Source organism: Myxocyprinus asiaticus, chromosome 46 (assembly GCF_019703515.2).
Source record: "Myxocyprinus asiaticus isolate MX2 ecotype Aquarium Trade chromosome 46, UBuf_Myxa_2, whole genome shotgun sequence".
Lineage (NCBI taxonomy): Eukaryota > Metazoa > Chordata > Actinopteri > Cypriniformes > Catostomidae > Myxocyprinus > Myxocyprinus asiaticus.
In genome coordinates this window covers 3,033,765-3,054,218 of record NC_059389.1, presented here as the reverse complement: position 1 = coordinate 3,054,218, position 20,454 = coordinate 3,033,765, and the positions used below count along the sequence as shown (strand labels likewise).

The 20,454-nt window shown below is 37.9% G+C and overlaps 1 protein-coding gene across 1 annotated transcript; it reads right to left on the bottom strand.

Annotated features, from left to right (window-relative positions):
• Nucleotides 1-502: 502 nt before the first annotated feature.
• Nucleotides 503-20,379, bottom strand: LOC127436074 (28S ribosomal protein S35, mitochondrial-like). The gene is made up of 8 exons (XM_051690007.1): nt 20,221-20,379; nt 19,875-19,921; nt 19,588-19,755; nt 15,339-15,399; nt 15,079-15,218; nt 12,201-12,310; nt 12,013-12,082; nt 503-6,219 (listed from the first exon to the last, which is right to left on the bottom strand). The coding sequence occupies exons 1-8, from the start codon at nt 20,363-20,365 to the stop codon at nt 5,944-5,946; spliced, it is 1,017 nt and encodes a 338-aa protein (XP_051545967.1). The 5' UTR covers nt 20,366-20,379; the 3' UTR covers nt 503-5,943.
• Nucleotides 20,380-20,454: the final 75 nt, after the last annotated feature.

Here is a 20,454-nt window from a genome sequence, read left to right as displayed (position 1 = left end):
TTCTAAGCAGTCTGATGGTGGATTTCAAGCAAGAAAGTTCACAAGCTCTGTTTTGTTCTTAAAAGGCAGTTAGTTGCTAAGTGCTTTAAGATGCGCACGACTGCTGCCCCCACTTTCAGCGTCCAAATGGAAAAGGCCGGAAGCTCTCCCTGAGGAGATTGGTTTCTCCTTTCCCACAAGTGACAGCTCAGAGCAGGAACTAATGGAGTGGTGAGGTATTTTTACCTGACGTTTACTCAAAGCGCCCTTTCAGTGCGCCACTGGTTAATGGCTCTTGATGCACATTCGAGGGAGTGTTTTGGGCTGGTGTGAGTGGAGTGGGTTTGAGTTTAATGTTCTAGTGGTTATTGTTCTCCAAGAGATGACCCAGATTATTCAAAAAACACAGTCTGATATCTAAAGGAAACAGTTCACCCAAAAACTTTAATTGTTGTCATTATTGGTCATCAGAAATCAGAGGCACCTGCAGGATTTCATTTTTATCATATCTTTATTGGTTTTATACATTTAACACATTGTATACATGTAACTGAACTTTTCTGCAGATCGAACATGTGGCAGTGTAAGTAATAAAAAATAAAAGTACTTAAAAAAAAAAAATACAATCACAAATACATGGCAGCGTATAGCACATATTCCTTATCATAGCTTAGTTAATTACACCTTCACACTTCCAAAGCTTCTTCAATGTCACAATTTTTAACAAATTCCAAAAACACCTCCCAGATGTCATTCACAAAATTCTCTTTTCTCAAGAGCCAAACTTGATATTAAGTTTTTTAACCACTGTCCAAGGGAGGGGCAACTAACATTCTTCCAACACAGGGCAATCGAGCGTCTAGCTTGTAATAGACATAGGTCAACCATTTTCCTTTCTCTATTAGAGAGAGAACAGTTGTCTGGGTAAATGCAGTTTAGGACTTAATGGTACTGGGGAAGAGGTAGTTTGAGAGATATAGCGAATCACCGCACCCCAAAATTATTGCAACACCTCACATTCCCACAAGCAGTGAAATAAAGTACCTTGATAATAATTGCACTTGTAGCATTGATCAGGAAAACCAGAATCAAATTTATTTAACTTCACAGGGATTATGTACGTTCTCATTATCCAATTATACTGTATTAATCTCAGTCGAGTATTGATGGTTTTTGTTTGTGCCTTTGAACATATAACTCATTCATCCAATGGAATGTCCTCTTTTAAGTCTTGTATCCAATCATGTCTCTTACTTTCAGTTATCTTTATGATTTTCCACCAATATATTGTGTAATTGTGTAACCCGCCCTTTACTGAAACAATTTTGTGTGGAAAATATATCCACTGTGGACAGTGGGTTTGTACTGAATTTTTTAGGTGTCAGAATAAAACTTCTAAGTTGTAAATACTTGAAGTGTTTCTGTGGTACATCATACTTCGCTTTTAGCTCATCAAAAGACATCAAATTGTTGTCCTCATAAAGATACAGTAGTTTAACAATGCCCTTATTTAACCATATTTTAAATCCCATATAATTTTTAGCTGGGCTAAAGTGTTCATTGACCCAAATTGGTGAAAAGCAAGACAATACTGGGGAGTCACCCAAATATTTCTGTACTTCATGCCAAACAATAGTGTTTTTAACAAACGGATTAACTGTGTTTTTCTTTAATTTCTAAAGGTAGCTGAGTATAAAGGGCAGTATAGCGTCAAACCCCTTGGGGACATCAATTCAATTTGTAACCAGAGCAAGTCAACCTCTCTGATAAACCAGAACATTGCAGCCCTCAACTGGGCAGCTTCCTAACTTTTGGGGAAAGGTGGAGGAGCCAGTGGTATCGATTGGAAAATTTAGGTAAAATGTTCATCTTAATTACATTTATTCTTTCCATTAAAAACAGAGGTAATGTTGTCCATCTTGTGACCTCTTCAGACATTTTAGCTAACATGGGTTCATAGTTAGTTAAACTAAGGGTGCTTATCTCTGGAGTTATTCTAATACAAAGATAGTTAAAAAGTCTATAGCATTTACAAATGGGTGGGGTGTCGTTGGTTTTCTTCTCTCTTGTTCATTTAGGAACATAATAGATGATTTATCTTTGTTTACCTTAAAACCAGAGAAGTTGCCAAATTAACTGATCAGCTTTAAAAGCTATTGTATTGATTTACCCAGATCTAATAAAAATACAATGGCATCATCTTCATACAATGCGATACGATGTTCTAGGATGCCTGATCTAATACCAATAATTGAAGGGTGTGATCTTACTGCTACTGCAAGTGGTTCCAAGGCTATTACAAAAAGTAAAGGTGGAAGTGGCGAGCCTTGTTTTGAGCCGTGGAAGAGATTAAACAGTTGAGAGATCAAATTATTTGTGGATACTTCTGCAGTTGAATCAACAAACAGAATTTCAACCAATCTACGATAGTAGTCCCCAAACCCAAAACGCTCAAGCACCTCCAATAGACAGGGCCATTCGAGTGTGTCGAACGCCTTGTCAAGTGACAAGATGGCGGTATCAGGGGACCCTTCACATAAATGGACTATATTGAGTACCCTCCTCACATTGTGGATCTCCTGTCGATTTTTAACAAAGCCGTTTTGATCTGCATGCATCAAGGGAGGCAGGACCCTCTCCATTCTCATCGCCAAAGCTTTAGCTATAATCTTTGCATCAGCGTTCAAAAGTGAAATTGGTTTATAGGAGCCACATTCTGTAGGCGGTTTGCTTGGCTTCAGAATAAGAGTGATTAGGGCACTTCGTAGCGATGGGAGAAGGTTACCCTGTTCAAATGATTCTACATACATATCTAGCAAAGGTACTATTAGTTTTTCTTTAAATAATTTATAAATGTCTATTGAGAGCCCATCGGGACCTGCCGCTTTACCGCCTTTCATGTTAAGAACAGCGTTGGAGACCTCCTCCAAACCCAGTTCCTTATCAAGCTCAAGTTTTGTATCTTCAGAGATAGAGATCCAATCTATCTAGAAAAGTGTTTCGATTTAATTAGTTCATTGGATATTCCGATTGATAAAGGGCTTTATAGAGTGAAACGAAAGCATGGTTAATTTCCAATGGCTCTGTAGATATTTCCCCTGTTCATTCCTAATTGCATTTATGGCTCTTTCTGAGTTAAGTTTCTTAATTTGCCAGGCTAGCAATTTACTGGGCTTTTCACCCTGATCATAAAAAGTTTGCTTAAGCCCTAATAGACTATTTTCAGCTTTTTGTGTGGAAAGCTCCTCATATTCAGCTTTAAGGACTAATCATTTTTGTTTAGTTTGTACTGACTTATCAAGGCTCGCCACTTTCTCCAAGTCTCTGATTTCTGTCTCCAACTCGTTCATCTGTTGTATGAATTTAATAAATTTGGAACTGGTGAAGCTGATCATTAGATCTTTAATATATGCTTTAAAGGCCTCCCACCTAGCGGTTGCTGAAGTCTGGTCAGTGTTTATTGCAAAGTAAACATCTATATGCTCCCCCACAAATTTTATGAAATCAGAGTGCCGTAGCCATTTAGGGTGTAAGCGCCATCTAGGGGAGCCTCTGAATAACTGAGAATCATTGTAAAATACTGAGATGGGAGAATGATCAGAAAAAACCGTGCTATCATACAGTTGTGCTCAAAAGTTTGCATACCCTGGCAGAAATTGTGAAATTTTGGCATTGATTTTGAAAATATGACTGATCATGCAAAAAAAGAAAACAACTCTTTTATTTAAGGATAGTGATCATATGAAGCCATTTATTATCACATAGTTGTTTGGCTCCTTTTTAAATCATAATGATAACAGAAATCACCCAAATGGCCCTGATCAAAAGTTTACATACCCTTGAATGTCTGGCCTTGATACAGACACACAAGGTGACACACATTTTTGCATGATCAGTCCTATTTTCAAAATCAATGGCAACATTTCTGCCAGGGTATGCAAACTTTTGAGCACAACTGTATATACATCTAGCTATATTAGGTAGCAGAGAAGTGGAAATTAAAAAATAACTATATGAGAATAGGTTTTGGAAGAGGATGAAAAACATGAATATTCCCTTTTAACTGGATTTTGCATCCTCCACGGGTCGCATAGGTTCAGATCTTTCATGAACTGTTGAATTTTCTTTCTATGAGAATGAGAGGAGTCCAGCCCCAATGAGCGATCGAGCTTTGGGTCAAGAGCACAGTTAAAGTTGCCTGCTACTATTACTGTACCTGGAAGAGAGACAATCCGTATAAAAAAATTATCAAAAAATGTGGGATTATCATCATTCGGACCATAGACATTAACCAGATTAATATTTTTGCTCAAAAGAGTACCCTGTACCACCAAGTATCTACTAGCTGTATCAGAAATAGTATATTCACTTAGAAGAAAAACATGATGCCAGTACCTGGCCATCTCCTTTGTACCTTCAGAAGTTCATCCTTAAGTAAATGAGTCTCCTGGATAAAAACTACAGAGGACTCAAGCTGCTTAAGCCTATTAATAACCTGTTTCAACTTAATCATTTTAATCATCCCCCTTACATTCCAAGAGGTGAATATTAGTTTCTTATTCGAACTAATCTTGATTCAACTTTAGACCAGATTGTACAGCATATTACAACTAAATAACATGACTGGACCTGTTGCTTCGATGTGGAAGTCACCTTAAAAGTCTGCCAATGTATGAAGTTATATTGTGAAAAACACGGACAAACATATAAAATAACGAAATCCTGCCCAAAACAAATCCCCTTAGCTGTCATCCCGAACAGGACAGCCTCATATTTCCACTTTAGCTCCTCTGTGCATCACGTGTGCCTTGTAAGCCCTGAACAAACTTCTCAGCGTCTGCGGGGGATTAAAATTCACAAATTTGTATGTCAATTGTCAGACGAAGCTTGGCTGGGTACACTATTCCATAGCTAATGTTCAGGAATCTTAGTTGTTGTTTTATCCTGTCGAAATGCCTCCTCTGCCGGTTTAGCTCCGCCGAAAGGTCTGGGAAAAACCTGACCTCTTGCTCGCCGTACAGAACCATGCCTTTGGCCCTGGCTGCTCGCATTACTCTGACTTTATCTTGGAAGTTCAAAAACTTCATAATGAAAAAACAAAAAAAACTTCATAATGAGGACTCTTGGAGGATTGTGTTCAGCTGGGTAGCCTGTGTGCCCTCTCAATGATAGGCGGAGTAGGAAAGGTTGCAGGCCCAGTGCTTCAGGTTGCCATTTCTCAAGCAAAACGATTTAATCTGACTTTTTAACTTCTTCAGGCAAGTTAACCAGCCTGAGGTTGGATCTCTGCGAGCAGTTTTCAAGTTCGTCGAATTTCTGTGTAAGGACAGCCACTCTTTTAATGAACTCTTCAGTCTTGCCTTTCTCTGAATTAACTGTGTCCTCAACGTTGCTAATGCGCTCTTCATCCACGTCCATAGCCATCCCTCTTAACATCATGAACTGCATTCAGGATCCCATCAATCTTTGTGGCAAAATCACTTCTCATCATGTCCAGTTTTTGAATAACATCCAAGTTTTGGACAGTTCCGGCCAGAGCTCCTTCCGACTGGGGGGCAGTGCTAGCGTTACCTGTTGAGCTAGCTAAGGTGCTGGCATCCCACTCGTCATACTCCTCAACTGGGGAAGAGTCCACTTTGTTTGTATTTTTTGACAGCATAATAACACTTGGTGTACTCCGCAGAGCTAATACAAACAACTGGTATTCGTGTCCGTGTTCTTACCAGATAAATATACAGAAATTTAACCAAATATCACCAGGAGCTCACAGAAAGACGTGTGCTTAGTTCAGCGTCATAGTAACGCCCCTTCAGGATTTCATTTTCATTTATATTTTAAGTTGGATATGACATACAAAAAAACAACATTATTACATCATTATAGAACCACAATGCATTATTATTTATTGTACATTTATGTTCACTATATTGGAGCTCCCAGTCTGCCACCATTCTCCAGCATTCCTCAGATTTTAAGAAGTTTTTTCACGGCCTCTTTGTAATTCTGTAGATTGTCCTCAGTCTCCCCCTCATTCTTCAGCTTGACCACCGTGTTTTTGTACTCCTGTACAGCCAGCTGTCCGAGCAGCTCCTCTCTGATTCCCCCCTCCAACTCATCATTCGCTCTGAGTGGCCGCATGCGCAGGAGAGTTTCCAGAACGTTCTTCTGGGATGGGCTGTCTTCCCACTCGTACTCTTCCATGTCCGCACGCGTCTTTTCTTGCTCCCACAGCTCTGTTTTCTGTAGTATACAACAACATGACAAAGTTTAGGCATCAAACTAAATTGAATAGGTTTTCCCAAACATCCCCTCCCCCATCTTTTAGTTGTCAGACAACTAGTTAGTCCTGCCCCAAACTTACACCTTTGGTTGATCCAGAAGTTGAATGGCATTTGGCCATTCAAATATGCAGAGCAATGTTTTAAAAGCAGGAAATCAACCTACAAATCGCCAACTTATAGCTGACTCTGCACATAAAACTTAAGACGAAAGCATTTTTAAGGAAAAGTTCACCCAAAAATGGAAATTCTGTTCCATGGAAAAATAACAGCATACAGTTCTGGAATGACATGACACACTTCACCTTTAAGCAAAAGCGGTAACGTTTTGCAGTTAGCTGAGGAATCCTGGCACTATAAAATGCCAAGCTGATTTGGAAACGGCCCGAGTAATGAACACGGCTACTTAAGCATGATGAACATCTCTGATTTCACTTCAAAACATTATCACATGAACACATTAAGGAATGCCACTGAACATTCGCTTAACCGTTTGAACGATTGCTGCAAACTTTTAAGACAGCAAGTTTGATAAGAACCTTGGAGTCCCTCTTCTACAGTATCTAATAATACATTGTGCTCCATCTAAAGCCTGCAATCATGCCATATTCCTCAATGACAAAAGCTTCTTTGTGCATTTGGTAGGCCTGTGCATGCCACGGAGCAGATAACCCTCTCGCCAGTGCAGGTGTTTCAAGACTAATAACTGTCAATAAGGGTCGCTCCCATTCCCGCCCATGAAAAACAATCGCTCAACTCTTCATTCACATTTCCAACCATCCTCCATTCCTTACCCCAGGGCACTACTTAGGAAGGGACTGATGGATTAGGTGGTTTCTATGGAGATGAATGTGGTTTGGGCAGATCTTGAGGATTTGATTGAGGACTGTTTGACCCGAATAATTCAATTTTGCCGAAGCAAATCAAATGGTTGGCAATGAATTGAGGAGTTTGGCCTTTCTCTTGAGAGAATTGGAGGATAATTGAGGCCTTGACTAAAGATGTGAAGATGTTTGGTGGTTTTGTTTTAAAAGGCCATTGCTGTGTGTGAGCAATCATGATCGTTAAACTGCTCGGAAAAAGTCAAAAGGAGAAGTTGGGATTCTTGGAGAGATCTTTGGTCAAGGAGACACAAAAAGCAAATGTTTAAAGTCAACGTGAAATCAAAATTGATTCTTAACTTTCATAATGTGTTCCTGATCTTGGTCGATTCATCTATGCCCGTTATTCCAAAGAAAACAAATTATTGTCTTTATAATTTTACAACAAAACCTGCTCCACCTCTAAAATAAATGTATTTTTGGCTGACGTCACCAAGCCCTCTTATTTTGCAATGTAATCAATCAATTCCCAATGGATGAAATCAAATTTCTCCTTACAGTTTGTTATCCTATATCTTGGAAATACGTCACAATGCAGAAGTAAAATGGGTCTTGAATGCTATTTTATGTTGACTTTAAAGTCTAATTTATACACTGGAAGAAGCCAAAAAAAAATTCCTGAACGAACTACAACACCCAGGCAAACGAATCCAAAAATGAACAAAACAATTCGTTTGTTGAGAAGAATATTTTTTTTTTTACAACGTAATTTCCAAACCCATTCCGGTCTCAAACAATTCGTACTAGATGGCAAAATTGTAATAAATCGAGTTGGCTCATACAAAAATGTATGAATTTTTTTTTCTTTTGGATTTTCCCCCTTTTTGGAATGCCCAATTCCCAATGCGCTCTAAGTCCTCGTGGTCGCATAGTGATTCGCCTCAGTCCGGGTGGCGGAGGACGAATCCCAGTTGCCTCTGCGTCTGAGACAGTCAACCCACGCATCTTATCACATGGCTTGTTGAGCGCGTTGCCACGGAGACATAGCGCGTGTGGAGGCTTCACGCCATCAACCGCGGCAACCACGCTCAATTCACCATGCACCCCACCGAGAACAAACCACATTATAGCGACCACGAGGAGGTTACCCCATGTGACTCTACCCTCCCTAGCAACCAGGCCAATTTGGTTGCTTAGGAGACCTGGCTGGAGTCACTCAGCACGCCCTGGGATTCAAACTAGCGAACTAGCGAACTCCAGGGGTGGTAGCCAGCGTATTTTACCACTGAGCTACCCAGGCCCCTAAAAAATTTATGACTTCTACTCCCATAGAGAAAAATAAAACAAACCAACAAACAATGGTATTAAGATCTTTGCTAAGTTTTTGATTCTGAAGTTTAACCCCTCACCCAAACCCAACACCGAACCATGATTTTAATAGGAAAATAACTTATGTACCACAGGAGAAAGAAAATATCCGGGTTTGGAATGAGATGAGGGAAGCGTACTATAGGTTACTGACATAAATATGGAATGAGTAACCAAATTTGTTGACTGACATTACCTTTCCAAAAATAAAGTGTTGGATAGAAGGCTAGCTAAAATTTGATTTATTGTATCGATTTGAAATTCTCTTGGTTGGTTTGTCTTTTTCAAGCCAACATAATTAGCCTTAAGACCGCTTTGAGTTTTTTCGATGCATTCAAAACCAAACAAATTGAAAATCGTTGGGGTCATACTTAACCTCTCGAAATACATCCAGGCCATATTTGTTCCAAAACCTCTTCGAGCCAATGTGAACACAGTTTGAATGGATTATCCTCTAGCCGTATTGGCAGCTAAATCAGGTCTTGGAGATACAATCACCCTCATGGTCTCGAACAATTGCCTGCTTTGTGGTTCGCTATCCCCCTCCCTTTCCTACCCAACGTCACTCTACCCGCTCTTAACTATTCTGAGCTACCACTGTGGTAGCCATTGTGCTAGCGAAAGGCCAGCGTACACGTTACACTTCCCAAACCAGGATGGCAAACAAAGCTTGACCGTGGCTTTCGGCCAGTGAAGTCCAGTCTTTTTAGAACATCTAAGAACATTACACAACAAAAAAGCCAGCTTGTCTCTTGTGAGAAGAAAAATACGCAAACATGCGTGGGACATGACTCGAACATTTGTCCAAGTGCTTAGAATGGGTTGGGTTTAAGGATGGCTGTGTTGATATCCACTCCAAAGTTTATTTGTTACTGACCTTGTCTGAATCTGAAAGTTCAAGATCTTTACTCCTTAAAGATGCTTTAAAAACGTCAACAGTTGAGCAGGTTTATGGCAGAAAGACAACAAGAGGATCTCTGTGTATGCAGCACGTTTGAAAGGCGTAGGAAGCATTCAGTTTGCCAACTTTGAGAAGTTCACGTGTATTCATTTCACTGCTCTTGTCCTTAATCTGTGTTTTATCAGTCCTGGTTAAAATAGAGCCTGCTAATTCATCGTCTATTGTGCTAATGAGGTGCAACAGTCAATACACAAGTCTCACTTAAGTCACAAAAGAAACTGTCTCATTACAGCTTGTCTATTAAATACCCAGTTTCAACTTCGATTGTAAGGGTCTGTGTAAGTGGAGACGTTTTTTTTCCACACAGATATGAAGTGAATTATTGATTAGTTGTTTCATTGTGCCTGTAATGAGAATCTACTGAGGTGCCAGTAACAGTTCTTTACAATGGAACCTCCGTGTCGGCCAATCAAACGCTTCCCTCCAGTGACTGCTTCCACTCTCAGGTTGCTCATTGGGCGAGACAGGCGTCAATCATAAAAGACATTCAATAAGGTCAATCATTTGAGTCATGGAGTGACAGATTCCCGAGACAGGTTAAATGAATTGTTTTAACTACTAAATATTTTGGCACAAGAACTAAAAGTGAGGCAGACTCAATGATCTTTAGTAGTTTTATTTTTACAATAACAATGGATCTGAATTATTTTCACAACTTTTGGTTGCATTAAAGGGATAGTTTACCCAAAAATTTAAATTCTGTCACCATTTTTGGGGCGAACTATCCCTTTTCAGAATGTTCCCTGTAACTGAATCTACACCACAGAAAATAAATATTTTACTTGAGTATTTGAGCTTGCAGTCTGAATTTTTGATCTCTCATCATTTACTCCCCCTCATGCCATCCCAGGTGAAAAAGTACTTAAGTATTGATCTTTTTTGCACCAAAAGCGATCGTTTTGCTTTAGAAGACATTCATTTAACCAGTGGAGACGTATGGATTATGTTTATGATGACTGTCTGTGATTTTTGGAGCTTCAAAAGTCTGATCACCATCCACTTGCATTTTAAGGACCTTCTGAGCTGAGATATTTCTCTATTTTTCTTCAAATGTGTTCTGGTGAAGAAAGAAAGTCACACACACCTGGGATATCATGAGGGGGAGTGAATGATGAGAGCGTATTCATTTTTGGGTGAACTATCCCTTTAATGAGGTGCATCCAAGGGAACAAGAACAATGACTAAAGTATTTGAATCTGAACTTTGTTTTTGTTTTTTTTTGTTCATTTCGAATTTAACGCATTCTAGTTCAACTGTTCGGATTAACTCAACTTTTTACCCGTGGAACACGGAACTTTGACCTTTGGCCTAGTTTGTTTACGATCTGAATTTCTGAGTTGTGAATGTGAAAGATTGGTATTTGAAGTTTTGAATTTCTTCTTAATCTGAAAATTTGGACCTGTAATTTTATAATCGGAATATTTAAAGCTAATTCCACCTCCCAAAAAAAAAAAAAAAAAAAATCTGATGTTTAAAAATATAAACAAATAAAATGTCACAAAAATCTTCAATTTTGTTTAGTGCTGTCAGACGATTAAAAATTTTAATCGTGCATAATTTTTCCTAGTTCATCGTGATTAATCAAAACCATATGTAACAATAATGCTTTATTTATTTATTTATTTTCTCCCCAATTTAGAATGCCCAATTCCCAAAGTCCTCATGGTGGCGTAGTGACTCGCCTCAATCCGGGTGGCGGAGGACGAATTTCAGTTGCCTCCGCGTCTGAGACCGTCAGCCCATGCATCTTATCATGTGGCTTGTTGAGCACATTACCGTGGAGACATAGCGCATGTGGAGACTTCGCTATTCTCCACGGCATCCACGCACAACTAACCACTCGCCCCACAGAGAGCGAGAACCACATTATAGTGACCACGTGGAGGTTACCCCATGTGACTCTACCCGGGCCAATTGGTTGCTTAGGAAGCCTGACTGGAGTCACTCAGAACGCCCTGGATTCGAACTTGCGACTCCAGGTGTGGTAGTCAGCGTCTTTACTTGCTGAGCTACCCAGGCCCCCACAATAATGCTTTATTAACATTTTCCAAATAAAGCCTTCAACAGTATAAAGATAGAAATGCACTAAAATAGCACCAATTCAAGCAACACTAAACATTTCCCAAAGTCTATGTGGGAGGTTGACTAATTAAAAGTACTAGTCTCCTACAGATTGAGTATTCAATGCAATGGGCATTAAATCTTAGTCACATAATGTCACAAAATTTAGATTCCAAATAGCTCCATACATCCCGAGATGCTTTTTAAACATTACTGAAGTTGCTCCCATGTTTGCTTTTAAAATTTTCAATTTACATACAGTAAATTCATGAAAATGTCAGTTTTGTAAAGAAACTCATAAGTAGGCACAATTGATATTCGTCTACAAAACTAATTTTAACCATGTAAACAAGCCCTTAGATCATCAAAAACATAAATACAGTCGAATGTATCCAAACTTTTCACTGGTAGTGTATGGACCTGTTTTGGAAAATCATGCCCAATTGTAGCTAGATATGTGCTTAAACAAGACGTGTGAATAACTACATGCAATTACATCTCTATATGCAAATGTGAGAATAAGTGTGGAGGTTTGCAGACTCACCCAGGACTCGTGGTAAAGAACCGTTAGAAGATACATGGCGTAATCATAATTCTGCTGTCTCAACGGGCAACTAAAAACAGACACAGTGAGATATATTCCAAAGATCACATATTTAATTTGTGTTTGAGAAGTGTATAGAAGAAAAAACTAGTTGTTACTCAAAAGATCCATCTATGCATGTCCCACACCTGTCTGTGGTGATGGTGAGTGTGTCTGTGTCTTTGCAGTAATGCTCTCCGCTGAGTCTGATCATTTTCTTTCTGGCGTGATCATCCAGATTTAAACTGGAAAGTTTCACCTGCAATGAGGAAAAAAAATGCTTTTATATCCATCTCATTAAAGAGCGAAAATTACTTTATCAAGTGCAATCTGTATTTGAAAATAAATTAGGAATAACTGACGAAAAAAAAAAAAAATGTTCATCCAAGGACAATGTCCACAACTCACTCACAAAGTAAACAATCTCCACTTTAATCCAAATTTCCTGCATTTGGCCTGCCTCCAGCATTACTAACAAGTATTTTCTGCTAAATCTTATTCTTGACAACAACAAACCCACTAAAAAGGACTAACTACTTTGTAAAACCCTGCCCTTTTAATCCCGTTCCAGATTGGCCAATGAGATCAAACACAATTCATTGTGATGTCATCACTAAACTCTCCCCGACTAACAGATTGATGAAAAAACATGATTGAATCCACATTATAGGTGTACTGTGCGCATTTGTTTACCAAACCGCAATGTGCATACACACGAACAGATGCAACTTGCAGGGAATGCAACATTTTATTTATCTTTCGTTTAATGACCGTTTTGACAAAGTTGAGGAAAGGTGAGGGGGGGGGGAAGACCCTCTCTCGCTCGGATACTTATCCCGCAAATCTGCCCTTTGATCCCTTCACTTTTAGCCCTAATCCAACAGGATTAACGTCAGATGACGATTCCCACATTACATTTGTAATCTTACAGCAGTTTTTCAGGCAGATGGTGAGAGATTTATGATAAATCACATATTTCAGATTATGAATAAAGAGGAATATTAAAGAAATATTTCATGTTCAATGCAAGTTATAACTAGAGGTCGACCGATCGTGGATTTTGCCCATACCGATAACTAAGGTGGTGAAAACGGCTGATAACCGATTAATCTATAAAATCCCACGTGCAGTTTATTGTGCAATCAAAAATCCCAATAATAACAGGAATATATATATATATATATATATATATATATATGAAGTTAGAGACATGATGATGAAAAAACTATCGTGAACTTTGCAGTTGATTTTTTCCGATAACCGATAGTCCTACCTCTAGTTATAACAGCACTTACATTAATTCTTCTATTAAACTTTTGTATTACTTAAGCTGTAAAGGTGTTTAAATCATCGAATTTGCAGGGTTACAGGGTTTATGGCATAACATTGTCATGGCCATGAAGTTGAAAAATTGGCTATAACTTCACACAGAAAATTAGTAAGCCATTTTCTTACAGTAAAATCATGTTAACACGCATATTCTTTACGATTGGCCAAATTCACTTCCATTGTAAGTGCCGCACTATAACCCAGATTTTAGCTTTTTTTTTTTATTATAAATGAGGGACGAGTCAATTTTTTCTTTTAACATTATTTGGTAATCAACCTTATGCCACAAATGCTGTCAATTGAGCTTAACTAGTATTGAACCCGGAATATTCCTTTAACCCCTTAAACTCCGGTGCATTTTTGGGCGGCCGTCCGCAATTTTTCACACTCAAATTTAAAAGCTCACCATTCACACATACTGTGGACTAACTGCAAAAAATTGGTCTCATTTTTCAGAGAACCACTCAAAACACGATGTTTTTAAAATGTAATTCTGGTTCTGTTCACTCTACCTCACTTTGAAAAGTCTCATTTTATTCCACTAGTTTGTAGAAAACACTAGAATTTTGTTTTCTCTCCATCACATTTCATCACAATATACAGATCTGAAATGTAGGTGGCGCTCTAACACATTTTAGCCCTCACAGATGTGCTCGTCCATAGACATTCAGTCTAATTTTCAGTTCAAGCACCACCCTCATTATTTCATTGAATATCTCGGCCTCTGAGTGGACTATAAGCTCAATTTAAGTGTCATTAGAAAGCTGAGATCCTCCCCTTTGATATAAAACATTTGATCATCATTAGAAAACATATTTTCTGATGATTTGTTTATCATGCTTTTCCTTCTGGATGGCATATTTTGTTCTGGACATCTAAGATATAACATTGGATTATTCAGCCAAGCAAGCTCACAGACAAGTAAACAATGGCTCATTTTTAAGAGAACTTCCAAAGGTAAATGCAGATATAAAGTTTTAAGCTATTTTGGGCTAACAGCAGCAGTTATCGGATCATAAAAGAGACGTTTGTATTTGATGACTTACCGAAATCATATTTCACTTTGTGATTCTTTTGAAAATCTTTCAAACTGTGGTATTAGGACAACAAAATAAACTGCACAGTCACGTTCCTGAGAATGAGAGCTTTCATTTGATATATGGCTTGTCCATTTATGTGCTATGAGAAGTATTTTTATTTTCATATAAATATTTCTACCCCTCTGGCGGGGGTGCTAATTTTCAATGTGCTTTTGAGGCCTCATTTTGTTATTTTAAGTAACATAAATGCAGAAGTGATGGTTATCTATAAAGCTCAGATTCTAAGCTTTCAAATGAAACCTCATATACCTGACTTATGCTGGAGACTTTAACGTTTTAAGCGTAAACGTTTTTCGTGACATAGCGCCCCGCCATAGAGGGTGAGTTAAGTTAATTCTTATTTTCATAAGAATTCTCCTATTTTATAAGCCAATACCGATTTCTAGAAAATATTGTGGCCGATAATACAGATACATGCCCAGTAGTATTCATAACATGAGTATGACCATGGGCTCAACCCCAAAGTACAAAAATATAGAGATTATATTGCCTTTTAAAAATGTGATAATCTTAAATGAGAATATACTATGTGTGTCAGTTCAATAAGGGTGATGTCAACAAAAGCAGTCCATTCCGAGAAGAGGAAAAGCAGAATTACCTTGAGCGTTACTATTCTGGCATCTGGGTTTCGCAGTGAAGGTCCAGCAGATACAAACTCTTTACTCTGAACCTGGATTGGGAAATGCTCCTTGCATTTTTCTTTAGAGTCCAAAGCAGACGGCCACTCCATACAGAACGCTGGACCAATTAAACCAGGAAAACATTTACAACTCTCTTCATTTACCCAATGCATAACGAAACATGAACTGCTGATCACCATATAAAACTTTATAGCTCAACAATAAACTTAAAACTCACGTTTCAGGGCCTCGCAGTGCTTCTTAATGGCTAATGGGGTTAAGTGTAAAAAGTTTGGAATCTGAAAGACATTAAAAACATCATTTCAAAAAGTACCATTTCACAATTTAAAACACCTCTTTTAATTGTCCCGATTTGGGATTGTGGATGCACCTCATGAATACTTTCACATAACTGAATAAATAGCATTTTTGGATACCTGATTTTTCTGCTCACATGGTTCACGTTAATGGGCGAATCAAGATATTTTTGGCGTTTTTATACAGACCCCATGTATTGAAAATCTGCTATTTAAAAAAATCCCATTTAAACTTGGAAACAGTTTTAGGCATGACTGCATGATTGTGCCAAAAATCCTAATTGTTGATTATTTCCCTTGATACTGTATTTGCGATTAATTTCAAATTAAAATAATAGAATTTACATCAAAATGTGTATTTTGTGTAGGATAACTGCATTTTTACACATAAAACAGGACTATAAACAAGCCCGAAACACATCGGGGACTCTTATTTTGCAAGACTTGGCTCTGTTATAATGCTCTTTATTTAAATATTTCCAAATGAAGCCTTTTATAGCCTATATATCACTAGTTGAAGGGTTTTTTGTATATAAGTTCATCAGATGAGGTTTAATGAGGAATAGAGTTTATTATTATTTCCAAGGTATGAGGTTAGAGACACAAAGTATGTGCTGACGGAGCATGTTTCCCTAAAGTTATTTATTTGATTTGATTTTTGCAAGCCCTTTCTTTCATTTAGAACACTTGATTATCGAATAATATATATATATATACACACACACACACACACACACACACACACATTGAAGTGAGGATTTATTTATTTTATTTTATAAATTACTTATTTCACTTTTAGAGGTCTTTGAACTAAGACGTTCTAATTGTAGAACCCTCCAGTGCCGGCCACAGAGGAACAAAGAGGAATAAAAACTAACATTTCTGCAAATATCGACATAGATTTTTGATGATAACCGATAGCTGCTTTTTTGGAACTATCGGTTATCAGCATAAATCTATGTCGATAGTTGCCGATATATCGGTCTACCTCTAGTTCCTGAATTACTTTACTGTCAATTTGAGTGCTGTCACAATACCAAAATTTCAGTAGTATAATTATTATTAATATTGCATTTTACTATACAGTTGTAATATATTTTTGTTGCAATTTCTTCAATTTCAGGCGTCTAGCTTTTTATTTTGAATTGTGCTTTTATTTTGACATGTGATTTTGACGGAAGCTTTGCTTCTTCTGACGGATATACAGTTCGCTACATGGCCCGGTGTGATTGTTAATGTGCAAATGCTGTGATATAATTACATAAACATATAGTCTAGATGTGCTGCACGCTTCACAGTGGATTAGTGCTCTGCTTTGTCATCTCATACAATGTGAATTATTCTCAATGTCTGTGGAGTTTCCAATGTATAATTTAACCTCGTGCTACCCTGCGTCCACATGCGTGGACATTGTGTTTTGGCTTTGCTATGCGCAACGCATAATGTAAATGAATAAAAACTGACTGAATACTGTTCACAAGACTCTAGACGTCATTTAAAAGGTTTAATTTCTGGCGCACCGAGTCACGTGACAACAACATGCTGTTGATTTCCATAAAATGCTTCTACGGAGGCAATGGCAACAAAAATGCCTCTGTTTAGAAATCTCTTTGATTTTTCAGTGAAACCTGTTTGGTTGTAAAGAGTAGCATCTCTAGTTTCGTTTGATATGCTGCTTTACAAAAATCTGTTAATTTTTCACACGTCAGCGCACTGATAAACATGATGTCCACATATGTGGAAACTCATACCGCATTTCCTCAAAAGTAGATTTTAGTTATTTTGAATAACTTTCAACATCATTTCACTTCATTTTAATATACATTTTATTATATTTTATGTTGTTATCACTGTACAATACGGTTCTATTCATTAACATTAGTAAATGCATTCCTATATTTACTGTGCATTTTCCGAGAATCAATGGATGCATCCAAAAGCTGGAAAATATTGCTTTCAGAGATTTATATGGAGTTAGGATGAAAATAAGGTACATTTCAAACTGTTCTGAGACCAGTGCAGACAGACAGCACACTGGAGGTTAAGTCATTCACTAAATAGGGAGCAAGGGAGCATCCTATAGCTCTCTATGCAGTTAAGTGCATTCACTCCTAAAATCTGATCAAAAGTTCAGTTTCAGGCTGCAGATGATGTTTGGATCACTCAACATGTTTGACAGACATGTGACAATGATAATCAGTACATAGATTCAGAATTTATAATGTATCATTTTATTTTAACATGGTTGACAGTGATTGGATGATGCTGGACATTACTTTGAATCAGAATTAATTATGATAATTTCTGATGTAATGTCTGTAACGTCTAAAAACATGAATAATCAACACTCCTGGAAACATCATAAAAAATATGACTTTCTATAGCTTAGTGTTATTTAAAATTTAACAACTTAGTCCCGCTGTCCACATATGTGGACATTCATTTTTAGGAAAACTTTGCATTATTTTTGTTTTGCATGTTTCTTAGTTGTTACTAGTTACAAATCAAAAAGGGAAATGGAAAATGCACACAGCAGTCACGCAGGGGTCTCAGGAAGTTAAAGCACACAGCTCATGCAGAATTTATTGCAGATTTTCATGGTTTTATAATCACAGTAGGACATATCATAATTTTAATTTGATTATTATTGTGCATTTTAGTGAAAAAGGAGTAAAAAGAACATGCTCAAATAAGTGCGAGTATTTGAAAGCAATCGTGTGTCAGACAGACAGCGTGCGAAACACTAGTATCGTGAAATCTTTGGCTTTGTTCACACTGCAGAAAAAAATTATGATTTTCTTTCTCAAATCCAATTTTTTTTGAGTGACTGTTCAAACTGCAAGTTATCTGTGGCAAGATCAGATTTTATCTGTTCAGACTACAGTCGCTTTTGCTATCACGTCCACACTAGTTGTCATGGTAATGCAGAAAACGTGCATATATTCACCATGCATGAGATTTTATCGATGGATGTTTTACCATTGATTATGCTTTTCATGAGGGCAGCATCCAAATAATAGAGAGCGAAACATCCTGTATTAAAGGCTTTGTGTCCCGTATTAAAGCATAAATAGGTTGGACGGGGAGACGAGGACCCACGTCCTGTGATGAAATGCTCAAGTGTCCCGTATTCGCGTGACATTCAATACTTTATCGCGTTGTGGTTTCTCGCAACCGGTATGGGTTACAGCACCTTAGCGCATCTCTTTGGGTAAGTTAAGCCAGTGTCTGTATTATTATAAGAGGTTTGCAGTGCTTTGCATGCCCTGTAACATATAAATGACATATGGGTGAGTTTCATTCAGAAGTGATGATCTCTATGCCCTGTTTACCTTCCACTGTGAGAGTTTTGTGTGGCTGAAATGTGTAATAAAACAGGCTGAACTCACTTTTATTGAAAATTCTGCTTGTAAAGATCCTACTACTTGGCCATCATTATTGTATTAAATTTGAAGTGCCCTGTGAAGGCATTCATTTTGCCGTTCGATGTATAACTTGATGTATAACAACTGTCGCACACAGCAAATGAAAAAACCCCACAAGAAATCCGATCTGACCATTCAGACTGAGACGCATTAAGAAAAATCAGATTTTAATCGGATTCCAAACCACCTGCGAATGTGGTTTGGATGAGGCTTGTACAAATCAAATTTAATGTGTTTTTGTCCTATTCAGACTGCAAAAACCTAAACGGATTTGAGTGACAGCGTCCAAAAAATCCAATTTTTTTCTGCCTGTGTGAACGTAGCCTTTGTTATTTTAGTACCGACTTGGCACCGAAGTACTGGTACTTTTGACACTAGTCAGTGTCAAAGTTTATTGAATTATTGTTAATCAGTAAATCAAGACAATTTCACATAGGTACTCTTAGCAGCATGAAAAACAACACTGTTATTCTAATTTTGAATGAACTATACACAGAAACTTGTCTTTCTGTGTAAATCTATTTTACACAGAAGACACTGGTTCATTGTGCAGTCATAGTTTTAGGATCAAAACAATGAAATTCCAAATACTATGAAATTCCCATTTATGCACATTTTTCAATGAATCTTTTCATTAAAATTACAACGCTGACGTTAAACGTTGTTACTAAGAACATTTGGCGTATTGCTCGTCTGCTTTCTGTTTTTTGTGTGATGTGAGTTTATAATAGATGGAGTTTGTCACCTTGATCAGCTCCAGATTGCCCTTTTTCTCAGGTGGTACACCTCTCTTCACTGGATAACCCATCCGTACTGGCAGTGGAACTGCAGAAGGTTTGAATGACGCTGCAGTGGGGTAAACTGCGGTCCAGTCTTGACCCACGATCATCTGTTCTGTCCTGGGCTCCCCGGACTGCGTGATGCAAACAAAGTTGTTAAGGGTGTTGCAAAGGCTTGCTATCATTCAATATGTACAGCTCTGTAGATTCAAACTCTATTGCAATTATAATAAAGGAAAGTGCAACTCATTACCTGTCTTTTAGATTTCCACTGGCCCCGAACACCTCTGCCTACAGTGTCTGTAATCAGAAATTCAGTGAGTGGAGAAGTTGAGCATATCTACAGAACAGTGCTCTTAAAAACATCAATGAATCAATCCTAACCCATAGTGCACTAAACAATACTAGACACAGTGAAACACTCACTTATTCACTATATTCATCCTATCTGACAAACAATTAAGCCATATAACAAAGTAATACTGTGCAATATTTCATTTCAATTGATTTACTTTATCTTTTCAAAATATGACAAAATAAGCATCATCAATTGTGGCTAGCAGTAGCATTAATAAATAATATTATTATAAAATGTTTACCTCTTTCAGTGGATAAAGCGCTTGTTGAGAGGACAGCAGAGGTAGATACCAGCCTGTTGAATGAAATTAAATTATATTTTCCTTTAATATTACAGTTTCTTCTGCATAAGGAGGACAGCGAATGGTGAATGAAGGGCGCAGCCATGATGGAAAACCTGCGGCGTCACTACGGCGGCCCGGATGAACAGAAATAATGCGAAGCTGAAAAGATCCGTAGCGTGAAAATAACCCTCT